The sequence below is a fragment of the Pseudonaja textilis genome, chromosome 1 (genome assembly GCF_049901715.1).
Source record: "Pseudonaja textilis isolate UNSWEBS1 chromosome 1, rPseTex1.2, whole genome shotgun sequence".
NCBI classification, from domain to species: domain Eukaryota; kingdom Metazoa; phylum Chordata; class Lepidosauria; order Squamata; family Elapidae; genus Pseudonaja; species Pseudonaja textilis.
This window is the reverse complement of record NC_141990.1, coordinates 254,933,895-254,959,443: the sequence shown is the minus strand read 5'-3', so window position 1 is coordinate 254,959,443 and position 25,549 is coordinate 254,933,895. Positions and strand designations below refer to the sequence as shown.

At 38.1% G+C, this 25,549-nt stretch overlaps 1 protein-coding gene across 2 annotated transcripts in view; it reads left to right on the top strand.

The window, feature by feature from the left end:
* Positions 1–25,549, top strand: part of ABTB2 (ankyrin repeat and BTB domain containing 2) — a 146,615-nt gene that overhangs the window by 98,130 nt on the left and 22,936 nt on the right. For both annotated transcript variants that reach the window (XM_087921331.1, XM_087921330.1), the window contains exons 2-5: positions 2,216–2,362; positions 4,299–4,512; positions 18,223–18,375; positions 24,638–24,803. In XM_087921331.1, the coding sequence (XP_087777457.1) occupies positions 2,216–2,362; positions 4,299–4,512; positions 18,223–18,375; positions 24,638–24,803 (680 nt within the window). The remainder of the gene's footprint in view (positions 1–2,215; positions 2,363–4,298; positions 4,513–18,222; positions 18,376–24,637; positions 24,804–25,549) is intronic.

Sequence of the window (25,549 nt, the reverse complement as noted above, 5' to 3'; positions counted from 1 at the left end):
TCTATCCATTCTATCCAATCAGATACCATCAAATAGGAACTATTGTCTACTGGGGACCAGAATGAGAGCCTTTTCTGTTGGAGCACCCACTCATTGGAACAGCATTCCCCTCAGATTAGATTGGCCCCATCCCTGTTGGCCATGAGTAAGGCCTTCAAAATTTGGTTTTGGGCTTGGGCTTGGGACTGTAGGTATGGATTAGAGCTTGCTCTTGGTTGTATGGGTGTTAGGTTAGATCATATCCAGCTGCTATGTATTTTTATTTTTGTTTTATATCACATATTTTGTATTTTTATTTGCTTTATTCTAAGAGTCACATGAAAGTGAAATGGGTGGTTATATAGATCAGATAATACCACATAATGGCAGAAATCAAATGAAAGGTACAAAGGATATCCTGGTTCAATTAGTTGAAAAAACTCAGAAGCATGAAACAAAGCCAGTCCATTAAGTCTCTATAAAGGAATTGTTCTGTGGTATAAGCCCTGGCAAACTCAGAATCCCCCTTTTTAATTTTAATAAAAGTAAAAGTTTAAACATTGCAATAACTGTGTAAAGCGCTGAAAGAAGAGCTTTGTGTAGCTTGTTGGCCAAGCAAAGCACTCTTCACTGAACTATTGAAGCAGAATTCACTGGCAGCTGCAGAGGTCTTGTGGGTAGATGCACACACATGCAAAGGTAATCCAGGAAAGCTCTTGCAGATGTGCCAGGTATCTGGATGGATGGATACATATGGCCTCTCTGCTTAGAAAAGGGATGTTTCACTTATGCTAATAGGCTTCACTGAGTGTTTCTTGGGATGCTCTGCAGAGCCCTAATAAACATAAAGACATGGTTTTATGGTTATCATGAGACTCAGAGTTACAAATGTTAATTAAATATATATTAACAAATGTATGTATGTATGTATGTGTATGTGTATGTATGTATGTATGTGTGTGTGTATGTGTATGTATGTATGTGTGTGTGTGTGTGTGTGTGTGTGTATATATATATATATATATATATATATATATATATATATATATATATATATATATATATATATATATATATGGATCTTTGGTTGTTCGGGTTTTCTCCTGCGTAAGATTCGAAGTATCCCACTTCAAACCCCTCCGAGCCATACATGAAGCAAACCGACACCCACTATGAAGATGCAGCACGACCACGAACTCGAAGCCAAACAGCAAGATCACAGCTCACCAACTCAAATCCCCCAGCAACTAAGACTAACCTGAGCACAACCAAGCCCCACCTGAACAGAACACGCCTCCAACCAATCAGAACACGCCAACCCCCAACCAATCAGAACACAGCCAAACCCCTACCAATGAGAACACACCCCACCCAATCAGAACACAGCCAAGCCCCCACCCAATCAAGTCCCACCCCACTAGCAGTTAAAAGGAAGAAGCAGCTGCAATCTCACATCACTCTGAGAAGCAAGAGCCGAAGACAGAAGCCTGAAGATGATGAATGAGACTTCATCGAAACGCGTTGCCTAGATACTTGAATCTTACGCGGGAGAAAACCCGAACAACCAAAGATCCACATACAAATACCTCAGAGAACCTCAGAATATATATATATATATATATATATATATATATATATTCTTAAGTTTTTGTGGGTATCTATATGTATGGTATTCAGCTTTGTTGGTATTTTCCCATGTCGTTACAGTTGTGCTTTTAAAGTTGTAGCAACTTTTGGCAGAATCTCATCTGCCATCATCAGACGAACACAATACACACACAAGCCTGATGATGGCAGATGAGATTCTGCCAAAAGTTGCTACAACTTTAAAAGCACAACTGTAACGACATGGGAAAATACCCGAACAAAGCTGAATACCATACATGTAAGTACCCATGTAAACTTAAGAAAACAAATATATATATACATATGTACATATACATATACATACATACATACATACATACATACACACACACACATATATATATATATCTTCTTGGAAGCTAATTAGTTGGGGCATTGGATTTACTTGAGAATGGCAGATGAGCATGGGTATTGCACTGTCTAAGGGTTGCTAAACTTCAGAGACACTGCTCTGCAAGTCAATTCTGACCATTGTCTGCATGTACTATGGAAGTCATGTAAAACTGCATTACATTTTCAATATACAACAAATATATTTATTTTGTACTAGTGTTTTTCCTAATAGGCCCGTTTTCTCTGGCTTTTTAAGGTGTGCTTTCTCTGCCTGCCTACTTCAGCCCTTACAACGATGGATCGATATGCAGCAATGGAAGAGCCGATGCTTATGCCCAGCTAGAACTTCGGACTTTAGAGCAATCTCTCCTGGCAACCTGTGTTGGAAGCATCTCTGAACTGAGTAAGCAACATAAGCGTCAGTGTGGTATTAATTTACACAGCATATGGGACTTTTCATGAAAACATTTTACATTTTACCTTTGTTTTGCATGTGATGACACTGGAAAATACGTTTCAGGATGTTTTTCAGGAAAATAAAATTGTCTTGTTGGATATTTCAGAGTTTAATACAGTGTCACAGAGATTAGCTTCTATCCCCATCAGATTATTAAAACTGTCATAATTTATTCAGGGTTATCAATAAATACGGTACTTTATACATGAAGCATATTCTTACACCAAGAGATTTAGAATCTAGAATTCTGTATGTGGAAAGCAACAGAAGAAAAGGAAAGGTAAGGGTACTTTCAAGTGAAACTCACTTCTTAGAGTCTGCATCTATGTGGGTTTTTTGACAGTTCTGCAGAGATTTATTATTCACTTCCTCTGTATTGTTGTTTCAACATCACATGGTGGCTAACAGCCAGTGGTGTATTAACCATTAAGCAGACTAAGCACGTGCTTAGGGCACTAGGCCCAAAGAGGCAACTTTTATGTAGCCTAAGCTTAGCTTTGTTTGTATAGCATGTACAAAGGAGGGGGAAACCAAGATTTGTCAATGCTTAGGGCACCAGTGAGCCTTAATCCGCCATTGCTAACAACCCTAAAATTCCAAGGTGCCCCCAAGTTCCAATCAGGGCCAATCCTGCCTAAGTTCTGAAGTTCTGACCAGGTGCTGCCAACTGGTAAAGTAAGCAATTCAGTAAGAAGAAGAATGAGATGTAAGAAAGAATTGTGTTATCAAAATATTAGAAAGAACATGCCAAGCAGAGAGAAATGGATTATCCCAGGGGAAGAAGACATAAAAGAGTAAAAACTATCAAGGATTTTGAAGCCAAAGATAAAAATCACAGCATATTCTGTACACAGTCTAGCAATTGATAGGAATCCTTTAATTTCACAGAATTGGAGATATTTACACATTTAATGATTGATATCAGCTGTATGCTGAAATTGTATACCTATGTGAGTGCCTGCCACCTATTTTGGCACCAGTACAGTACTACAATTGTTTTGATAAGTAACAAACTAGTTGAAATGGACATCTGAAAGTAGCAACTGTTTATGCTGCATTTGCTTTGCCAGCCATAGATTACATCCCACTTAATGTTTGAAGGACCAGCTTGTTTTCCACTCCTGCTGAAAATTCCAGAGAGGAACTTGTGGGCCCCAGTATTTGGCTAACATGCCACATCCATCCTAAAGCCCATGAATTTGGCAAATGGATGAATCATACTCAAATGCCAAAAGGCAACTTTCCAGCCTAAGAGCCAGTTAGCAATAACGAAATAAATCAATAAAACTTCTAATGTGTGTTCTGTGTTTTTTTTTAAAAAAAACACAGACATAACAAATTTTTATATACAAAGTAAGCTATGAAGTCTGTTTATATTTTGATTAATGTAAACTATGTTTTAGGGTGTACTGTGTACTACTTAAAACAGAGGTGGTATTCAGCAGGTTCTGACCAGTTCTGAAGAACCGGTAGTGGAAACTTTGAGTAGTTCAGAGAACCGGCAAATACCACCTCTGACTGGAGATTTTACAGTATCCTTCCCCTGCCATGCCCACCAAGCCACTGCCACAGAACCGGTAGTAAAAAAAATTGAATCCCACCACTGACTAAAAGGATGCTTTGTAGACTTATTTCCACCCCGGAAAATGTTTGTCTTAGCACATCTCCTCTAGTTTATCATCATCGTCTGAATGGGACTCTCAGAAATCAATCCATACCTTACAGGCTTCAGCATTTATTTCATGGCCTGCATTAATTTGAGGTTTTATTTAAAAGGCTTAACACATATGTACAGTATATTCTGCAATGCAAGAATGTTCTTAGGGCATCAATCCATGATTAGATACAGCTTTCTTGGTTTCTATATCTACTCCCCTTCCAGGTGATTTGGTCTCACGAGCAATGCACCACATGCAGTGTTTGACTACCCTTCGTCCTGGCATGAGCCCTGTTCGGCAAACCAGACAACAGCAACCACCCATCACCTGGTCCCCCGATGCCCTCCATACTCTCTACTACTTTCTACGCTGCCCTCAGATGGAATCCATGGAGAACCCCAATCTAGATCCACCAAGGATGGCCTTGAGTAATGAACGGTAGGTCTTCCTGTTTGTGCTCCAAAATGACATTTCAAGTTAACAGAGCTTCACTTTGCAGAGCATTTTAAGTCTAGTTTGCTCCATGAATTCCACAGGATCAGCCTTCTCCAGTCGTTTCTGTAGCTTAGCCAGGATATTTTCTTAACTTGGCTAACATGTTGGAACTGGAACTAGAGTGTTACAGAGGAATGGCTGGAAAGAACAGAAGTTTTATTTTCTAGTGTTCCAGGGTTTGTTTGCTTTTTAATGTTTGTTTCTCTGTTCCAGACATGTACAACTTTACTTCCCATAGTTCCTAGCAAATGTTTAAGGTACATAAATAGCTAATATTTTTATAAGAAAACTTTGTGGATCATTTAAAAAATGAGGATATTTTCACAGATTCAGTACTTGTTATAATTTTAATAACTGCTCATTTGTCACTTCTAATTTCTAATTTTCCCCTCTTGCATACTGTTGAGAGTTGTTGATCTAAGCAGATTTCAGATACAAATATTAGATTTTAAGCTTCCCTGAAAAACTCTTCTTTTAGTTGGAGTTGAAACAGAAAGAGGAGAAGGCTTAGTTTGTTTTTTCAAACGGGGTCTCTGGAATATTCCAAAATCAATATACATGCTGCAAAAATATTGGTTGTTTTTAATAAATGTGATATGGAAAATCTTTAAAGCAATGCTTAAAATATATACACATGGGCATTGATTCAGCAGATCAAGTATAATATAATTGTGGGTATCTTAAGAAAGCACTGTTTCAAAGCATTAATTCTACTTATGCTGATCAGAGCAGGCGCATGTGGGAGTGCATTGAATGTGCCCACTGTTCTACTTCCAAGGAATGGATCAATAATATTCCTTTTTTCCTTGTCTGATGTTCTTGGCTCCTGATGCACACCAGAGAATTTCACATGCAGATCCATTTCTCATCTACATGTGGAGCCCTTTCTACATGCAATATGATTTTTAAGCTCAAATACACGTGTAGGTAAATGCAAGCTGGAAAGTAACAAGTTCAGAACAGCATGACTGTTGCTGAATAAAAATCTAACCAGCCTTTGAAAATGGTTTTTAAAAAACCTGTCCTTTTTCACAATAAATCCTGTGCTTTCCATTTGATGTGGCCAGTGGGATATATATACTGCAGAGGATACTATATACACAGATTTCTGTTTGTTTATTTCCAGCAACAGGAAAAAGTAAATTGAGGTTATTTCTGAGTATGCCAGACCCGCAGCATGCTGCATAAAGGCACTGATTCACATACCCTTTCTTGGCAAGGCTATACGAGCCAGCCTTTTTCTTTTTTAACTCTTAGTGCTAAATCAGCTGCAAATTCTGCATTACTCCATTGTGCCTCATTGAGCTTATGAAGTATGCTTTTGAAGGCATTGCAAAACTGGGGGGGGGGATCGGATCTCAGTTTTAAAGCAAAGGAAATAACACTGAAGATCAGCTGCGCTATGATAGGTTGTTTTTTTAGATGCCTGTGAAATCTATTAATGATCGACATTAATATTAATGAACATTAATACAGTCATTTTAAACAGCAAGAAAAGTGATGCACATTTTTGCCATTCCTATCTTTATTTTAACTGGGGAGCATTAGAACAAGCTTCCCCAGTCTGCCACCCGGCAAGGGTATTGGGTTTCAGATCCTGAAGCCTTTCAGAAGCCCAAGACTGCTTCTGATTAATTTTGTGAGAATTTGCTTGCTTATTGCTCTTTCAGTTGGTTATTCATCTTCAAATTCTTTTCAACCTTTTTTTTATTATTTCAGACAGTGGTGCTACTAAATTTGAGGAGAACAGGCAAAAGAGGCCATTAATTCTCTTCTTTTGTTCTTTCTTTTATTTTAGTCTCCTCCTTTTCACCGATTCCAGATCTTTCTTGCTGCCTGTAAAATGATTTCTGTGGACATCTTATCTCTTATCCTTTCCTCTTCCTTGCTAGACACACTCATACACCCTTTGGTGCCCAAACACACAGTGCCAGTTTGAGAAAATAAATATAAGTGACTAAATATATAAAGCCCAGGCTTTATTATGCTATTTAATTGTTACTGCATGGAATCACAGGACTTTCCTTAACTATCTTTTATATTAGAAATGGACATTCTATGTTAAAATCTTCATAAGTTTCGTTAAAAGCCAGCATGTTATAGTAATAAAAATGGCCAAATAAAAATTGGGAAATTAAGCTTTCAAAGCCCCATTCAATCATGAATTTCACACATCCCACTAAGACCCGGTTTGCAGGTCTCAGCCATGCTTTGCAAAGCCATGACTTCTGAATTCAAATGTAATACTAAATGTCAAACGATAGTTTGGATGAATGACTAGGCTAACTTCATCCAATAAGCAAAACAAAGAATCTACATTTTGTTTAATGCACTATGAAAACCCAGCCACCTAATAACTTTCCATGAAATGCGTCCTCTCAGCCTGCTTTACTTCACAGAGTTATTGTGAGGATAAAACTGGAATGATGAAAGGACCACATAAAGCATCTTTGGCAAAAAGACAACTTTTTTAAAAATGTCATAATCACGCCGGACATTGGTTAATCCCAAATCTTGTATTTGTTGCATTCGTACCCCATCTTTCCTTTAGAAGGTCTTAGTAGTATTGTACTGTATAATCACTTTCAGCTTCAAAATTATATTATGAGATATTGTATATACAGAAAAAGTCCATAGTCATCCAAGAACCTCCTAAAAGTGGGGATAGATTTTAATTTTGAACTTCCAGCCCTGAATTTCAAACTTTACTGATGTAGCATATCTACTCACTTCTTATTCCCACCTAACATTGACTTTGCATGAACCAAATGGTCTGAGAAACATACATCTGAAATCATGCAGAATAACTCTGTTTGTAATTGCTGAGATGGACCTTTTATTTATTGGATTATTTTGTTAAGCAACTTAAATAAGATATATAGGCCTTCACTCCTCAAATCCTTTGAGCTCATTTAGCATAAGTGCTAATACTAGTTACTGAGCTTCATGGCTGGATTGTTATTTAAACCATTGCATTCCCAGTTCAACCACATTGTTTTCCATGTCACTGGAACATATATGGAAAAGTTTCTGAATATAGGGATGTGTTAATTTAAGCACAGATACTAAGAAGGCTGTCTTCCACTGTGGCTTGTACTCATCTGGAGTGGTATTTTGCAACCTGCTGGAATGCTGCACCTGTGTGCTAAAATGTGACCCATTGAGCAAGTCCCTTCTGCCTAAGGGTAATAATATATATAAGGTCCCATCATCAAAGAACATATGTTGGCAGAATCCATAGGTATATGTGTTTCAGTGCCTCTTTGATTTCACAGAGATTCATTACATAGCGGTATATTTTAATATACAAAAAGCAAACAGGTGTAGTTACATCATTGAGTAATATTGTTACTTTTCCATCACTAATTTTAGCATTATTACATTCTATACAAAAAGAACCTGAATTCATTTTAGGAAATACCAGAAAAGGAAATCCTGTTGTTTTCGGAATCAATATTGGCAGAAGTTTATGAGCTATCCAGTTTGCCAGTATCTAACTTATGTTGCACTATAATCCTTTATGGGGTTCTATCAAACAATTGTAAGCATATATTGATCTGACTTGATACCCATTACATTGGGTGGACTGATTGATAGATGGATGACTATAAGCATTTTGTGTTAGGACTATAAGGAACTGTGCCATCCATCTAGACATACACTGCAAAAGTCAGAAAATGCCAACTTAATGGAAACAGAGCGTAGGATGAAAAACCAGGCAGTGCTGCAAAAAAAGGGAGGGAGCATCTAACTTGAACAAAAGGAATCTTGTTCTAGTTTTCAGACACAGTATGTGTAAGGTTTTGTGGCAATCGGAGTATGGGTCAGAAAGCTGCAAAGCACTTTGATTAGCTGCTGGATCATTGTACCGAATGCATAGTGCAGATTATTGATCTCATTTTTCTTTCCTAGCTTCTGTCTTTTTTTAATATGATGGGACAGTTCCCGTTTGAAAGAGAAGGCTTCCTCTTATTCTTATAACTTTGGTAAAGCATAACTTGAAAAAAATCTGAGAGACTCAATGTCTTATGGTCGTCCAATAGGTCATGGACCTTCCAGGATCCTTATCCTATCTGAACATTTATATTTTAAAACTTTTTTTTTAAAAAAGTGTGAAAATTGGCAAAGCACCGGTCTCTAACATCTTAGTCATGAACAAAAATTCTGTAAGCTGAAAAGTTTAATAAAAGAACAGTTGAAATCCAGTTTAGGAATTTGTCTATGTGCCCAGAAAAAAAAAACCTAAAGAAAAGCAAGACCAGTAGCAGGATCATAACTAGTTACAAATTGGAACACTTTGATGATTAATATTTCATATGGCAAGACATGACTAGGCAAAGTTCTCCAGCAGCCATTTTGCAAAAGACCCACAAAAGGCCCATCGGCCTAAGGAAGTTGGAGACGACTAACTTAAGGCCTGCTAACTACCGAAAAAGCATTTAAATATACAGTTTAGGTATTAATAATTTATTTTTAAAAAATTAGGATTTAACTGAGTTCAAGGGAGAGTAATACTAGTTTATATTCTGGGATATTAAGTGGCTTTGAGATAAAAGCTTTAAACTGAATACAGTAAAGCTATTGTAAAAGCATCTTTTTTTTACTTTTCCTAAATGGCATCCTATTAGTAAACCATCGCTTTACTTTAAATATGTACATTAAGTTGCACTCAGTGCTTCAAGGAGCTATTGAGATCTTCTACTATATCCTTGTAAATAAATGAACAAAATTGGGGAGAAAGGGAAATCCTTTGACTTTACATAATCTCATTGGTTTGATTAGCATTTTTTCTTTAGAGAGATGAATCTGTGCAGTTTTAACATATGATTGTTTTGTGACATTATTTTTATTTTTAGAAGGAAATCAGGTAGTCACCTTTAGTGACTAACAATTTTTATTAAAAGGCATAAGCTTTTGAGAATTACAGCTCACTTCTTTAGATAATTGAAGTCACTAAACCAATCTAGGATTTAAATGGCAATTTATTTATTGTTATTATTCATTATAAAATGTATTATTAAATACAGTGTCAAATCAGGCATGCCTGTGAAGTTGATTAATACAGTTAAGAGGTCAGTATCCCTCATTTATTATTACGCTCTAGCCTCAAACAAACTTCCTACAGGCCACATACAACCTGCTGAGGTTTGTTTGTTATGAGGCTCATGATGACTTACCTGCAAGGTACTGCTATCTCAGCTTCTTCATCCACCTCTATTGTGTGCATTTGGCCAAGCACGTAGAATAATTTGTGATCATACAACCCAGCTGATCATATGTTCCAGATGTTTGAGCCCCACGCTCCTTTTTCCATGGTCTCATTGCCCACGGAACCAGTTTCTCTTCCATAGTTCTGGCTTGTGCAGGGCACTGCCTTCGCTTTTCCACCACAATGTCAGTTTATGCACCTTCTGCTTATTTGAATCATCTAATTCACTGGTCCCCAAACTTTCTGGCACCAGGGACCAGAAAGGTCTTGTGGAAGACAGTTTTTCCACAAAGCGGGGGTGGTGGTACGGTTTCATGTACAACCTAGATCCCATGCATGGTAAATAAAGTTTTGCTTGCTCACCTGCTGCTTGTGCGGCCCAGTTCCCAACAGGCTGTGAACCGATACCAGTCCACAGCCCAGAGTTTGGGGACCCCCAATCTAATTCATCCACAGACCAATGAGATGAAAGGCCCGAGTTAGAAATGTCAGAGGTGAATGAATTGAAATCCAGGGCACTTCTGAGAGTGATGTGGCACTAAAATGAATAAATGCTAACACTGTGTAACATATAATTGTTTGAAATATTTATTTTTTAACACTCCCCACTGCCCTTGCTTTCCATTCCATTTTTCATTTTTCAGTTCATTTTTAATATTTGTTGCACTTACTGTATGCACATGGGAGTGACTACCTCAGAATCATCTAGGCTGTTCCATAATGAAAGACAGGTTTAAATCTGGTTCTCCCAATGGGAAGTTTCAGTTATTGAATCAGTCCGTTTCTTGAATAAAGAGCAGGCTAACAAATTAAGTTAGATAAACCTCATCAACATTAGAGCATAGTTGATTAAACTGTGTTGAAAGTAGGACTACCTACCTACTTACCATTGGCAAAAACATGATAAAACAAAGGATACTTTTTAGTCATCACCGCCTACCCCAACCCATTATGGTTAAAATAATTTTCCATTAGAGTAAATTAGAGACACTGGGATAAAGGAATCTGTGGTTTCTAAAAAAATGATGTGGTCAATTCTTATATAATTAAGTGGTACTAAACATAAACATATCACACACACACACACACATATGGTATTCAGCTTTGTTTGGGTATTTTCCCACATCATTATAGTTGTGCTTTTAAAGTTGTAGCAACGTTTCGGCAGAATCTCATCTGCCATCATCAGGCTTCTGTATTGTGTTCATCTGTGAGTCAGACTTTCACAGCCGTTTCTGTTTTAAATTTGGTGCTATATATATAAATATATATAAATCCAAACTAAAATAAGTAACCAGAAAAATATCAACTGTACCTGCCCTAGGATGGGAACGCCAACTAACCCAGCCCCAAGCCTATTGCTATCTTTCTGAAGGATAACAGGGAATTAGAAAAATATAACAGGAATTGTGATGACCCAGGGTGGGATACAAAACAAACACAGTCACAGAAAACAGGCTCCTTTTATTCCTTCACTTTGCTTCCAAGCTCCAAATATTTTTGATGGAAGATTAAAAAAAACTCCTACACATGAAGAAGGAAAAAAGCAACACAAACCAGGCAAAATAAGGGCTAGAGGATGTCCACAGATAACACCCACTGGGAAAGACGCCAAACTCAGAGAGGAACTATAAACGAGAGATATTGACACGGTTTGTTTCCAGCGTTCGCTAGTACGCAGGTCCATACTCTTATTCAGTTGTCACAGCTGCAGCCCATGAAGAGGATCAAGGCCATCGCCTCCCAAGTAGACCACATTTCTCCCTTATCCTCTCCTCCCTGCATGCCCTAGGATGAATAGGGGATGGACCTGGGTCCTCCTCTGACTGCTCAGCTGGCCTCTGCCCTTCCCCACCCTCCTTCACTTCCGCTCCCTATCAGCTGTTCGTCCTCTCCCTCAGAGTTAGTCTCCACCAGGGGCATGACAGGAATCCTATCTTCTTCTGAATAGTATTCCACATTGGACAAACATTTCTCTTCTTCATTCAGAAACTTTTACACTCTGAAAAAAGTTATTATTCATTTACTTAGTAAATGTTGGTCTTTTGATTATGCTCTGTCATATCCTCATTCTTGCATTAAGGAACAGTTTCCTGAGTACCCCAATACAGTTTTTGTCTTTATTGTTGCATATTGTTCTCCATAATTCCACCCATCTCATTCCTTGCTACTGCTTTACTGTTTCCTGTACCCATGCGGTTGCTACTATACTGTATCTTCTTCCTCCTCCTTCTAATCATTTGCTAGATCACTGTTGGAAAAATGCCCCACCCCACCTTTTTTATTTTTTTTCCTTTTTTTCTTTAATACATTCATAGCCTGCTGTAGGTCTTCAGAAATAACGTATTTGCTGTGTGTTGTAAATATTAGACTTTTTCACTTGCAGAGTTCCAAGTGAAATGATCTCTGGAGCCCTTCACAGACAACAGCTAATTATCCTCTACAAACACTCAAATGCACATACAGACACACATTCTAATTTAGCATTCCACTAAGAAAACACTGGCATCAACTTCAAATGGGAATTAAGTTATATACAAAGTCTGCATACTCAGCAACAACAGATTGTGCACAAATGCAGCCTCAATCAAATGTTGTAGTTCAAAAAATAGATTTAACTCAATTCCAATAGTAGCCAGCCATTTTCTCTGAAAGTTCTTCTTTTTTGTCACTCTCTATGGCTTATTAGAAATTTATTTTGCTACCTAAATACATTATTGGCCAAATTAGGTTGTTGATAAAGTTACAGCTCAATTGTTACAGCTCAATTCCCTACAAATATATAGTGCTAAATTAGTAAAATACACTGAGAATTTTCGGAAACAGTTCTCTTATCGGTTACCGATGCTTAGTTTTCTTGTTCTTTCTTGAAGCTAAGCATGTTTACTTGGAAAGGAAAGTTTCGGCTGTAGAAAAAGAGTTTCTCTCCAGCATTTTCTTTAAAAACGGCGATTGGGTAGAATTCCTCAAAGGAACTATGATGTGATATAACACAATTCATCATATGATATGCTATGATGTGATATATGACAAAAATGCAATTCATGCCTGCTTCATTTCAGTACAAGGTACAGCTCCTTTTACACATAGCAGTACAAGTTTAATGTTGAGCTACTGCAATAAATAAGAGTAGGTGAATAGGCTTAATAATGGAACTTGAGGAAAATATCTCGATCCCACAACTTCAGCAATTTTCTTGACTAGAGTAACAGGTTTTGTATACTAGAAGAGGGGTTGTTTGTTTGGTTGTTTGATTGATTAAATTTGTATCCTTCCCATCTCTCTACCAAGCAACTCTGGACGGCTTACGATTCCTCAAAAATAGAACAAAACAGTTACAGGATTAAGACATTAAAACATCAGACATTAAAAGTTAAAACATTGAAATTAATATAAAAATGGATAAAAAGAACCAGTGTGTAATACGGTATAAAACAAAAAGATGTATTTCTTTTTTCTTTGTTTGCCTTATGGGTCTCTTGCTTTCAAGAGGGTGCCATAATTGGGGAGTGGGGAGACAACCTTCATATACCAAACCAAGTCTTACTGCAGCTTAGGAAGCTATGCTGTGCATCCTATTATTATGCATATCCCCCATTGCAAAGGCTTAGCTTCATTTACGTTCACCGATGAAAAGTGAGTGGAAGCAAACATAAATCTTCAATCTGTCTGTAATCTTTTACAGTCTAACTCCTTTTACTTAATCTGTATCTTAACGTTTCGTCCTCTTCCTGAACAAATGAATAAAAAGCTTTTAAAATTAAAATAAACATTTCGTGGGAGAAAAGTGTTTGGTAGGAGAATGTTTGATACTAGAATGTGCACACGTTTTTATGAGCGGTTTTTATCCTGTCTTGCATTCTTTAGATTTAATTTTAGATAATGCGCAGTAATGGAACGGGTGGCAGTGCTAGGATATTTGTCATATAATTTGTCATTTAATTTTTTAGCAGGAGGAAATACGTCAAGGAGTGGTGGATTATAAAAATATCAAGGGCACAATATAAGCAAACCTGAATCCAGATTTGTGTCTAAAGGATGATTCTTTGTATGCTTATTCAGAAATGAGATTCCCTGTTTTCATAGGGACTCGTCTCCAATTCCAGGAAAGTGTGGACACAAATGCATATTTAGCTTCTGATTCACAGCGTTCCCATAAGGTTCCCCTTTGTCCAACTTATGCCATTTTCATCATGTCATAGCAGTTCCTAAATGTCAGTGGAAAGAATATCTGCTATTAAAAAAATACCAAACTATGATTTAGGGCTAAGGGAGCTCAAACTCATCTTTCCTTTCCTCCTCTCCTTTTCTAACATTGGTCAAAGGTGATTAAAGGTTTCCATTTAGATTGATCCTAATTTAACTTGTCATTGGAATTTTTAACCAATAACTCATCTTAATTAGTGCTAGCTGAAATCGTGAATTGTAACTATTGGCTTATTTCACCTGAGATTCTCCACAATTTAATGCTTGGAATTTATATCAATATGCAGGTAAGATTTTAAAAAATGGCAGCAAAAGTTTCCAAACTCTTCTTTACTTTGGAAGAGGGGGATTTATGAGCAATTGCAAGATTCACTGCTGCTCATTCTTATGCCAAACCATAATAATCTCAGTATTATGTCCAAATGCAGCCTCCTGTTTTAAATCTAGAAGTATATGAATCCAACTAAGCTGGATGTTTATGATTTTATTTTGGGGAAAATATGAGGAAGATATTAATAGGATGAGTTTATCCCATTGTGCAAAAGTCATTATTTGCAAAAGTAATCACTGGAATAATAAGACCTTTGTGCCAGATGACTTTTCACATTGTTATGACTCTACAGGTTGTTCAGTCAAACATAATGTACACTTGTAAATGCTTCAGGTGCAGTAGTTGAAACTGAACATCATGTTACTTTCATGAAGGGAAGTATTTGCAATCAGATATATATATGCACATACAGAGCAGCTGTCAATCTAGATGCAGCAAGCATATGCTGATGAAGGATGAATAGGACACTTCCCTGTTTCTCAGGAACGGAATTGCCCCAAACCAATTCAAAGATATTTAATTTTCTGAATCAAGTCCAGCATCTTTATAGAATGGTAATGACATGTTTCTTGAATACGACAAACATCATCCAGACAGATTATCTTTCTGTTTACCTTCCTCTCTTTTAGTTTAAGAATTAAACAGAGGAGTTGTACATTTACTGGCAAGCCTACAACTATGAAGACTTGGAAGTAATACTGTTAATATGTACTTATACACCCTCATTTTTTGCATTTTGTCACTAGCATCTCTGGTTAAACTGGTTTTCAGGTTTCTGTAGTGTTTCCAGTAGTACTTCAAGCCCAAACTAGTTTTAAATTAACATTTTAGCAAGCAGTGGCTGCACATATCCAGCTGTTCAAATTTATATGCATCTACTTTTTATTATGCCATTGAAAAAAGCACAATACAAGACTATCCCCAACAAAGTCATTGCATGCTAGGCGTGACCTAAAGTAAGAGAAATAGATTTCTCTTTGTATTATTTTACAATCAGTTGTTTTAAGAACCACTCATGCATGGTTTCCATCCCTTAAGCCTCATTAGGATGACTTTTGCATACAGGGTCATGTGCCAGCTACATTTTATATTTTGTCATGTGCCTATTTTCAGAGCATTTGCAATTCCACTCAGTCTGTGTAGTTCCCAATAACGGTTAATTCCCTTTGCTCCCTGATGATCCAAGAGGCTTCTGCAGTTCCAAAATCACTGTTGTAAAGCCATCAGTTGGCCAGTCTGTTTCCTCTTGACTGTTGCAGCCCCACAATCATTTCCCTTAACAAGACCAGAGGAGAGATATTGAAACAGACTTAAGTAATGACCCATTTGCGCATTATATTTTTTAACTGGTATAATTTCAAGAAATTCTAGTATGTATTCTTGTTGCACTGTATGGATACTAAATTACTTTCTAGAATATGTCACCTTGAGCATTGTCAGAAAAAAAACAACCCCTATTTCAGTCACATTTAGAGCCATATCTTCTCTGAATGTTATTTTCTTGAGTCACCAACTACCTTTCTATTGATGTTTCATACATGCATGGAGAACTATATGTAATCACATCTTCCAGCATATCCCATGCATTTCAAATGGATACTGGCATTGAGAAATGGTCTTCCAATTTCTCCCGTATAGTTCTTGTCATTTGTCACAGACAGGTGCTGCTTATAGTAGATCTGCTGAGCATGGTCCTCAGATATGGGCTGAGTTCACGTATCTTGCTAAACAAGTCATACTCTGAGACTGCTTCTTAAATTAGATTAAGCAGCTATAAGAATCATTTTGTGATTAAAGTTAAGTTAGATGTTAGAATAACTTTATTGTCATTGTATAAGTACAAGTATTCCCAAGGATGGGAGACCTGTTTCTAAATCAATTGATTTGTTACTTGTGAGGTTGTTATAAGTCATACAGCACTTTAACGATACTGTTTTGTGGGTTGCTGTCTCAGCTCTTCCTCCAAAACCTTACATTTTTTCACTGTGGATAGAACTTGATTCCTAGTTATGCATTAGATACATAAATCCAATTTTCTTGGCAACAAAATGAAAAGGGCTTGCCATTATCTTCTTCAGAATGGTGTGTGTGTGTGTGTGTGTGTGTGTGTGTGTGTGTGTGTCTGCCATTATAACCTACTTCTAATTTACATTCTACCTTTTCATTATTATGCAAAATCATCTTGATGTTGCTGCCTAGATAGTGGAAAAATAAATGGAACCAAATAGACATATGCTGTTTTTGTTGTAATGGCAGTGGCAATACTTTGGACAAAATGACTAGTGAAGCTGTGCTGGAAAAGTGTGAGTCAAAAAGATTAACTTGACTAGTTGAATGTCTAACCGGCAGAAGCCACACAGTTATATTCAAAAGGTAGATTTGAACAAAACATGCCTTTCTTGTGGCAAAATAAGCATAAATGGTGGGCTCCTGATGAGCAGAAAGTTGAAAGGCTTAAAAAGAGGGCCCCAGTCACAGATGTTATTATTCATCATTATTTTTAATGTGATTCGTCTTTCATGCTATCAGCTTATTTTCTTAATAGCCCTCTCATTTTTATACATACTGTCACAAATGGGTTTTTATGGATGTTCAGAGAAATATTATAGGTATTGAAGAGTCTCAATGCTGATTAATGTTTACCAAGGTTCTGTGAAAAATAAGTCAAAGAGGTGTTTGTTCGTTTTTTACAGAATTGATAGCTACTAACTTAATAGCTGAAGCAATACTTTAAACAGATTAAGCGAACTCCCAGCTTGTAGCACATTCTCTTGCTATCTCAGTTCTCTGTAAAGTGGATATCAGATCTTCTGCCTTCTACCATTGGAGCACCATGTGTGAACCTCAACTTCCAGAATGTTCAGCAGTGGTCTTGCAAATTAAATTCTGGAAGTTAAAGTTCACACATTTGGATGGTTGTCAAGTTGCAGAAATCTGATGCATGAGACATCATGTGCGAAATAGTTTTGCTTCTGGAAAGATACATTTGATTGTTGTGAAATATATTTGATTGTTGCGAAGTGTATGAAATGGCCATGGAGACAAAGTCATGGGGAAGTGGGCAAGAACTTTAAGCATGCCCACCTGAGGCTTCTTTGATTTGTTTCCCAAAGAACAGATGGTCCTCAACTTATGGCTGATCGCTTAGTCATTCTTTGAAGTAACAATAGACCTTCGCATGGTTACTTATGATCCAGATTCTAAATTCTCACAATCACCACCCACACAGTCACATGATCACATTTTGGACCCTCAGCAGTTGGCACACATTTATCACCACTTGCAGCATCCTGTGGTCATGTGAACGAACATCTTTTAGAACATTTTTTTCCGAAAAATCATGTTTCGTTCCGGTTTCTGACAAAAAACACCTATTGCAGACAATGGATTTCCACAACAACCCTTGTGCTTACTTAATGCAGTTCACTAATGATGCCCCCCAAAAGGTTGCAAAATTAGGTGTGGTTACATGGTGACCCACTTAACAACTGGCATGATTTAGGACTATAATTCCAGGCTCAATTATAGTTACAAATCAAGAATTATATATCTCCCATCCAGAAACACAGTGAATGCCTCCTTCCCTGCAGTGGCAAGTTTGGAAGATGTCCTAGAGGCGAAATTCCACTTTTTATGGAACTTTGGCATAACATTCATTATATGCAAAAAGAAATGTCAAGTAGATCACTCATTACTTACTTTATATTTTAGCCAACGTGTCCTGTGTGACCATGTTTACTAAAGAGGACATGATGACTTCAAAGTAGGTGCCACTGATATAATTAAGTAAAGTTCTTTTGAAATAAGAAAGTTTGGGTTTTGAAGAAGTTGCATGATACATGATTAATTTTCCTAGATAGAATGGATCTTAACATGAGGTGTGATGGATATCTTCTTTTTTCTCCAGGCCATTCATGCTTCTTCCCCCTCTGATGGAATGGATGCGAGTAGCTATAACCTATGCTGAGCACCGGCGCAGTTTAACTGTAGACAGTGATGATATCCGACAGACAGCTAGGTTGCTATTACCTGGATTGGACTGTGAACCTCGGCAATTGAAGTAGGTTGTGTACATTTAATATTCCACCTACATTTAATCACAATATATTCTAATTAAGGCTGCTGTTTTTAAACACATTTTATGTACACATGCCAGAAGACTGATTTGTTCACAATGAGAAAGCCATCTATGTCAGTACCATGTTTCCCTGAAAATAAGACCTAACATGTTTTCTGCACATGCACCCAATACAAGCCCTATCCTCAAAATAAGCCCTACTTAAATGCCTGCCCAGTCTGTCTGGTTCTTGCAGTGCCATCGGCACGAGGTGAGGTGAGGAGGAGTGGAGCTGCTTCACACATACATCGGCTTATCTCAGGGTCCCCACAGCCAGGTCATCCATGCTCCAATAACTGCTTCACGGTGGCAGCACCAGCGGTCATCTGCAGCAGGAGCCCACATGGCCATCAGCCCACTTCTTCCAGCACTGGCATGGCACCAGAGCAGGAGGCTAACCGATGTGCTGGTGTCGTGGCCATGAGGCAAGGCGGGCAGGTGGAGCTGCCCTATGCACCCTGCACCAGCTTAACTCAGGGCCACTGCAGCCAGTCCATCCACACTCTGACAACTGCCTCACCTTGCAGTGGTGTCTCTGATAGCCCCATCCAGCAAGACCCCGCCTGGCCTCCAGCCTACTTCTGCTTGCTTGTGTCTGCAACAGAGCAGGAAACTGAGCGACACACCAATGCCACAGCCATGATGTGAGGCAGGTGTTGGGGCATAGGTGGCCTGGCTGCAGGAGCCCTGAGGTAAGTCTATGTGGGGCACATGAGGAGCTCCATCCCACCGCCTCACAGCAGAGGCACTCAAATGAAATAAGAAATTCCTGAAAATAAGCCCTAGTGCCCATAAGAAAATTAAACCAGGTCTTATTTTTGGAGAAACATGGGTGTTATTTCTGAAGGGCACATAAGATTTACAAACTTTAGCATTTTTTTGGCAATTAAAACAAAACTACCAAACCAAAAATAATAATAATCTAATGGGTCAAGCTCCTCCTTGGAGGTATTGTGAGTGACTACATGTGATCCCAAAGGTGAATCACAGTTTGTTCAAGAAAACAGAAGGACAGTATTTTTAAAGGTGAAATGATCAGGCACATAGAAAGAGCATCAAATAACTTCTGTGAGGTAAAATTAGGCCACAATAACCTTTAGAGTTTTTTTCAGAGTATAAAAAATGTACAGAGGAATGACCCTGAAAGAATAGTTAACTTGGATTTTGAAGACGTTTTGACCAAATATAAAAAAACTATTGAGCAAACAGAGTAGTCATAAATAAGAAAAGATTGGTAAAGATTAAATAACAGAAATCAGAGAATAGGATTAAGTGAACAGTTCTTGCAATGGATGGACATAACCACTATCATCCTGAAGAGTCTGCATCAGGACGAATATTTTTATTCTTTCTAATCCAACAGAATATTGGAAGGAAATTATATCAAAGAGCTTGGTACCATCTGCCCTCTGGCTACCCGTCTACCAATAGGAAAACTCTCACAAATCAGAACAGGACAGGGCAAATTATCTATGACAGAAGCATGCAAAACAATGATTATGCGTAGTTTTTTTATTAGGCTGGATTTGATTGGCACTGCAGAGAAAAGAAATCTAGGGAAAAAAATATATCCCCCAGTGCATTACTATATGTTAAGAGAAGCAGCTGGAAACAGTAACCTAGAAATGCTGCTGTTCTACTTTAAACCCCCACATTTCTGGTCACATGACCCAGCGCAGAATGTGTGCAGCCTTCTCAATACTTCTCAGGGCACACACGCACACAAAGCAGAAACACACGTTCATAGCCTATTAGTTTGTTACGCAGGAGAAAGTAAATATGCCCTCTGTGGCCAAGCAGTTTTTAAGCAATTCATGAAGCCATGCTCTGTATGCTTTCTTTAACTTATTTATTTTACTTAGCTCACTTTCAGCCAACGTACCTCACAAGGGGGTTATATATTAAGCAGAATGGTAAGAATGTCTGGAGAAACTTATGGATAATTAAAACTATAAAATCCATTTCCACAAAATGAATCAGCAGCTACTGATTTTTAAAATTGTTTGGCCAAATTCATGAACAGTAAAATGTTAACACAACAGAATAACAAGAGTTGGAAGAGACCTCTTCTACTCCAAACTCTTGCTCAAACAGGACATCCTATACCATTCCAGGCAAGTAGTTGTCTAGCCTTCTTAAAAGCCTCCAGTGATAAGCAACCACAACTTCTGAAGACAAGCTGTTCCACGGGTTAATTGTTCTCCCCGTTAGGAAATTTCTCCTTATTTCTAAGTTGCTTTTCTCCTTGATTAGTTTCCATCCATTGTTTCTTCAGGTGCTTTGGAAAATAGTTTGACCCCATTTTCTTTGTGGCAGCCCCTCAAATATCAGCACACTACTATCATGTCCCCCTTAGTCCTTCTTTTCACTAGGCTAGCAATACCCAGTTCCTGCAACCGTTCTTCATATGTTTTAGCCTCCAGTCCCCTAATCATCTCTGTTGCTCTTTCCCGGTGCAATGTGAATTGCACTGTCAACTGTCAGGGGCTGCCAGTCATATTATGACAGGATACCTACATGAATCATAAAGAGTTGGTGCTATACGAATGAAAGAATGAATGAATGGCATTAAGTATATAAAACAGGAGTATGAACATATATTCCCTCCTAAGTATGCACAGCTTATGAAACCCATGCACATGGTAAAAATTCAGGTGCACACAAAATGATTTAAATTCAACAACAACAACAACAACAACAACAACAACAACAACAACAATAATAATAATAATAATAATAATAATAATAATAACCTCTCAGACTAATTCCAGACTAATGACTCATAAATAATCCTGCTCAAGTTTGTGGTCTCAGCTTACCTGCAGCAGTGAGAATTACTCGGTGCTGCCACAGCACGGACTGAGCAGGAGCACCACCTGACAGATATTCCCTCTCAGTCTGTGTTACAGTACTGCCAAGGTACCCTCACTGCTGCAGTTAAGGCAAGGGGGCAAGATTGTGCTTTTTGCCCATGACAACCTTGTAAATGGTAGCCAATTTGCTCCAGGCCCCAGAGCCTCCAGTGTACAAAGGAGTGCTTCCTCCCCCCCCTGCCAAAAAACTCCACCCTTTTATTTCCCTCCTCTTTCAAAAAAATGTTTCATTTCCCTCTTCCTTCCCCCCCCCAAAAATAGTAATAATTCATTGAAAAAGGCTTAATTTTCCTTATCCCTCCAAGAAAAGCTTTAATTTATTTCGGTCTTTCCTTCCCCCCAAAAAAACTTAATTTTCCACCACTCTCTAATAAAGGTTTAATTAATATCTGTGGAGTTACTACAGATCCATGATTATTCGTGATTGCTAGGATACTTGGATACTAGTATCCTAGTGGTTGCTAGGTTGACCATTGTGGTTGACCATTGTGGAAACAAAAAGCTGCGTTAGTTGGGCCTTCCATGTTATTCAGTACAGCTCTTCTTAAGATGTTCTGTTCTTTAAAGAACCTTCAATATTACGGCATGGAGTGTTCTAGTACAGACTGTATAAACTAATAGCAATCAGTTCTTTCACAGTCCAGTTGTTATATATTCTACCAGTTTTGCCATCATTGTTTGATGTCTTGGTGTCATATGTTTATCATATTAATCTTAAAATACCACTTGAAAAAAATGATATTTATACCTCTTCAAAATCTCAATATTTATAGGCAATTGTTTTGAGGATGAGACTAACTTTAGTTTATGAATACTCACCTTTAGAGTATTACTGTACATAAGTATATTTTAGGCATGAAAGGTTTCAGTTAAAATCTTTAACTCTTTCAAAATCCTGTATGGCTTCAATTAAGTACTCTCAAGGATCTCTGAAAACTATCAAAAGTAGTTATTATAAGAAGAAGAATGCATTGAAGTGGAACAGTGTTTTTTTATTGACGAGTCAGTTGCAGTCAGGTGGCATCAATATCAAACAAATAAATAAATTAAATTTTAAGATTGCTAAATTAAATTCATTGAACAGAATATTATCATTTTCTTTAACTGCTCAGAAATGGGCTAACAGTGCAAAATTTCTTTCTTCCAAGTCTTTCAGTCTAGCATTTCCAAAAGTGCTGAATCTAAGTAAATGCTTTTTAAGAAACAAATGGATTTCTGTCAAAAGTTTAGAATAAATAAAAGTCACACATTGGAATTTCCCAATCTGCTTCTCTTGGCAGCAGCACTCCATATTGTTTTCCTAACTTTAACTGCTTTATCTGATGCAATCAAAAACAAAATTAGTCATGTGCAACAGCAATAATTAAAATATAAGTACCCTATCTGTTCAGAGAAAGAAAAGCTTTGATAATTTCATCCAGGTCTCTCAGCGGGGGGAAAGGACCAAACATCTTCGATTTACACATACAGAAGAAAGTGCCAAATGAATCTGCTAAACTATCCATATAAAAGACCTATTGGGAGACAACCACACAACAAGATTAAAGTTAATTCACCAATATGGGAGACAACTGTAGGTTGACATTAAAATGTGCTGACTGCACTTTCAACCCTTATTCTGCCAGGGCATCGAAACAATGCCCATTGTCTTCCAGAAGCCTGCTGGACACCAGTAAAAATTGCTCATACCGAACCATGTAGATCAACTCCTACTAATCGATCCGTAGTTTCAATCTGACAACCAATGCCTACGGAGCAATTTTCTTTCCATTTCCTTTTTCTGGACAGTTCTTTGCAACTGCATAGAAAACCTCAGTAAGATAGAAGAACTTGTGCCTCAAGAGCCCTTCCCCATGCTCACATGCACGCACGCATACAGACTCACTCAATGCACACATACCTCTCTTGCTATCTCACCCAGCCTGACAGTTGCACAGTTACTTGCCAAATTTGGTAAATAAAATGGGTGTCTGGCACAATTGGATTTTCCTGTTGCCAAAAGATTGAAAAATAATGGTTAAGGACCAAAGGGGTAGATATGGTCACAGTGGCTTCAAATGGGCAATAGGAACAATAGGACCCTAATCTTTTTGTAATATGTGCTATAGCATCTACATGATAAGAAACCTTCTGGAGATGCTATAGAGCAGGGGTCCCCAACCACTGGTCCCTGGACCGGTACCCGTCTGTGGAACAATTTCTACCGGGCCGCTGGGTGCCGCCATCTTGTTTTGATGAAAAAGTGCTTCCGGTGAGCTTTTCCGGGTAGAAAGAGGCATTTGGGTGCTGAAAGAATCCTCACGCCTTAGTTTCATCGAGGGGGGGTGGCTTCAAACAAAACTAAGGCGCAAGGATTCTTTCAGCACGCATGGCAAGGCGAGCCGAGCGACCGTCCCGAAGCCGTCGCGAAGCCCATCGACACAGGTACAAAGGAGGAGTTGAAGGTGGTGGAGAGAAGCGGGGGATGGCTGGCTGACCGGTCGCTCGGCTCGCCTTGCCATGCGTGCTGATGCCGGTACCGGGCCGCGGATGATTTTGTGATGCCGGTACAGGGCCGCGGCACAAAAAAGGTTGGGGACCACTGCTTTAGAGCATTCACCTGATGATCCCTTCTCCTGGTGGCTCACTCCCTTTAGAACATTATATCCATGGAAATTAGACTGGCCCCCACTTTGCACTCTTTCTCAAGGCCCTGGGAACCTGGTTTGGCCTGGGGAACCCAGAGTGGGAAGGAGCCCATCAAGTGGCTTGTTAAATTGATTTTTTTTTCATTGCCTGGGAGTTAGAGTTAAGGTATTTGCATATTGGGCTTTTATTTTTGGTAAGCTGCCAGAATCGCTGAGAGTGACAGCCATATAAATTCTCTAACTAAATGAATAAGTCCCTGCATAGTGGGACGAGTTGAAGACAAGGTCATCTGTTAACAAAATGGTTAACAAAGCATTTGTCTTAGGTCTGATCTACCCATGGTCAAGTGAGATGAGCATGAATGATAGGATTGTAACTTTTCAGCCTGCAAGAGGAATTGTCTGTTTGTAGGAAATTTGAGTTAGAAATATCATTTAGAAATATATCTTTATCTGAAATCTGTAATTATACAATCCTTTATGCCACCTCAGATTTCTGCCATATCAAATGTAAAACAGTCCTCAGATTCACAGTGAGGAAGACAAATACTTTAGCAGGAATGACATGAAGTAGAAATAATTCTAGGTCTTTTATTACATCTGTTTCTGCCTTAGTGAACTCAAGATCACAACATGCTGGGATACAGGATCCTAACTGTGATATTAATAACAATATTAATAAACTGTGGCTGTATTGTTCCACAGGCCAGAATGCTGCTTTAGTTCCTTCCGGCGAATGGATGCAAAGGCTGCTACTGAAAAATTCCAGCAGGATCTGGGGTTTCGAATGTTGAACTGCGGAAGGACTGATCTGATTAACCAAGCTATAGAAGCCTTAGGGCCTGAAGGTGTTAATGCAATGGATGATCAGGTATATAAAAATCAGTTCTATAACATTCATGATATAGATGAGCAAGATTAAAATCCAAAGTCCAGGTTATTGCAATCATATAAACTTATACTCTTCTCAAAATCACCATGTAAACCTTTTTACTACAGGTTGACTCAGGGCTACTCTGATATTCTGCATCATTCAATACCAGGAGTTCTTAACTGACTCTTGTTATTGGATGTATGTGTGCTTCTTTTCCTTTTCATTAGAAATGTTGAAGCATCATCCTGTTCTTGGAGACTTCAGTCAATAGAAGGCAGTAACTAAATTTATAAGAGGAAATACAAGAATTTCAGATGCTTCATTAATCTGACCGGTATCATGAAGGCATTGTAAAGTTTTATAGACAAAGTAAATTTGTAAAACAAATACAGTAGCTATAAACCAATATCGTTTCAGTGTTTCATAGCATGTCTTCTGGAGCTCACTTCTGCCTACCTCTGAGGCCAGTTATTAACACGGTGCGTTATGTTGACATAGGAATTTTGTGTTATTAACCTGTGTTTATGCTTTCATGTGTTGTGTGAATGCATTCATTTTATGACTCACAGACAAAAAAAAGAAGCAAAAGAATCATGTGCAGTCTTTAAGCATTTCTACAGGAGAATCAATATAAATTCTTACACTGAAACCAGTCCCATGCCTAGTCTACTTCCAATGTTTATAAGAAGGAAAATATTTATGCCAAAGTATATCATACATGGATAACGCACATGTATTATAAA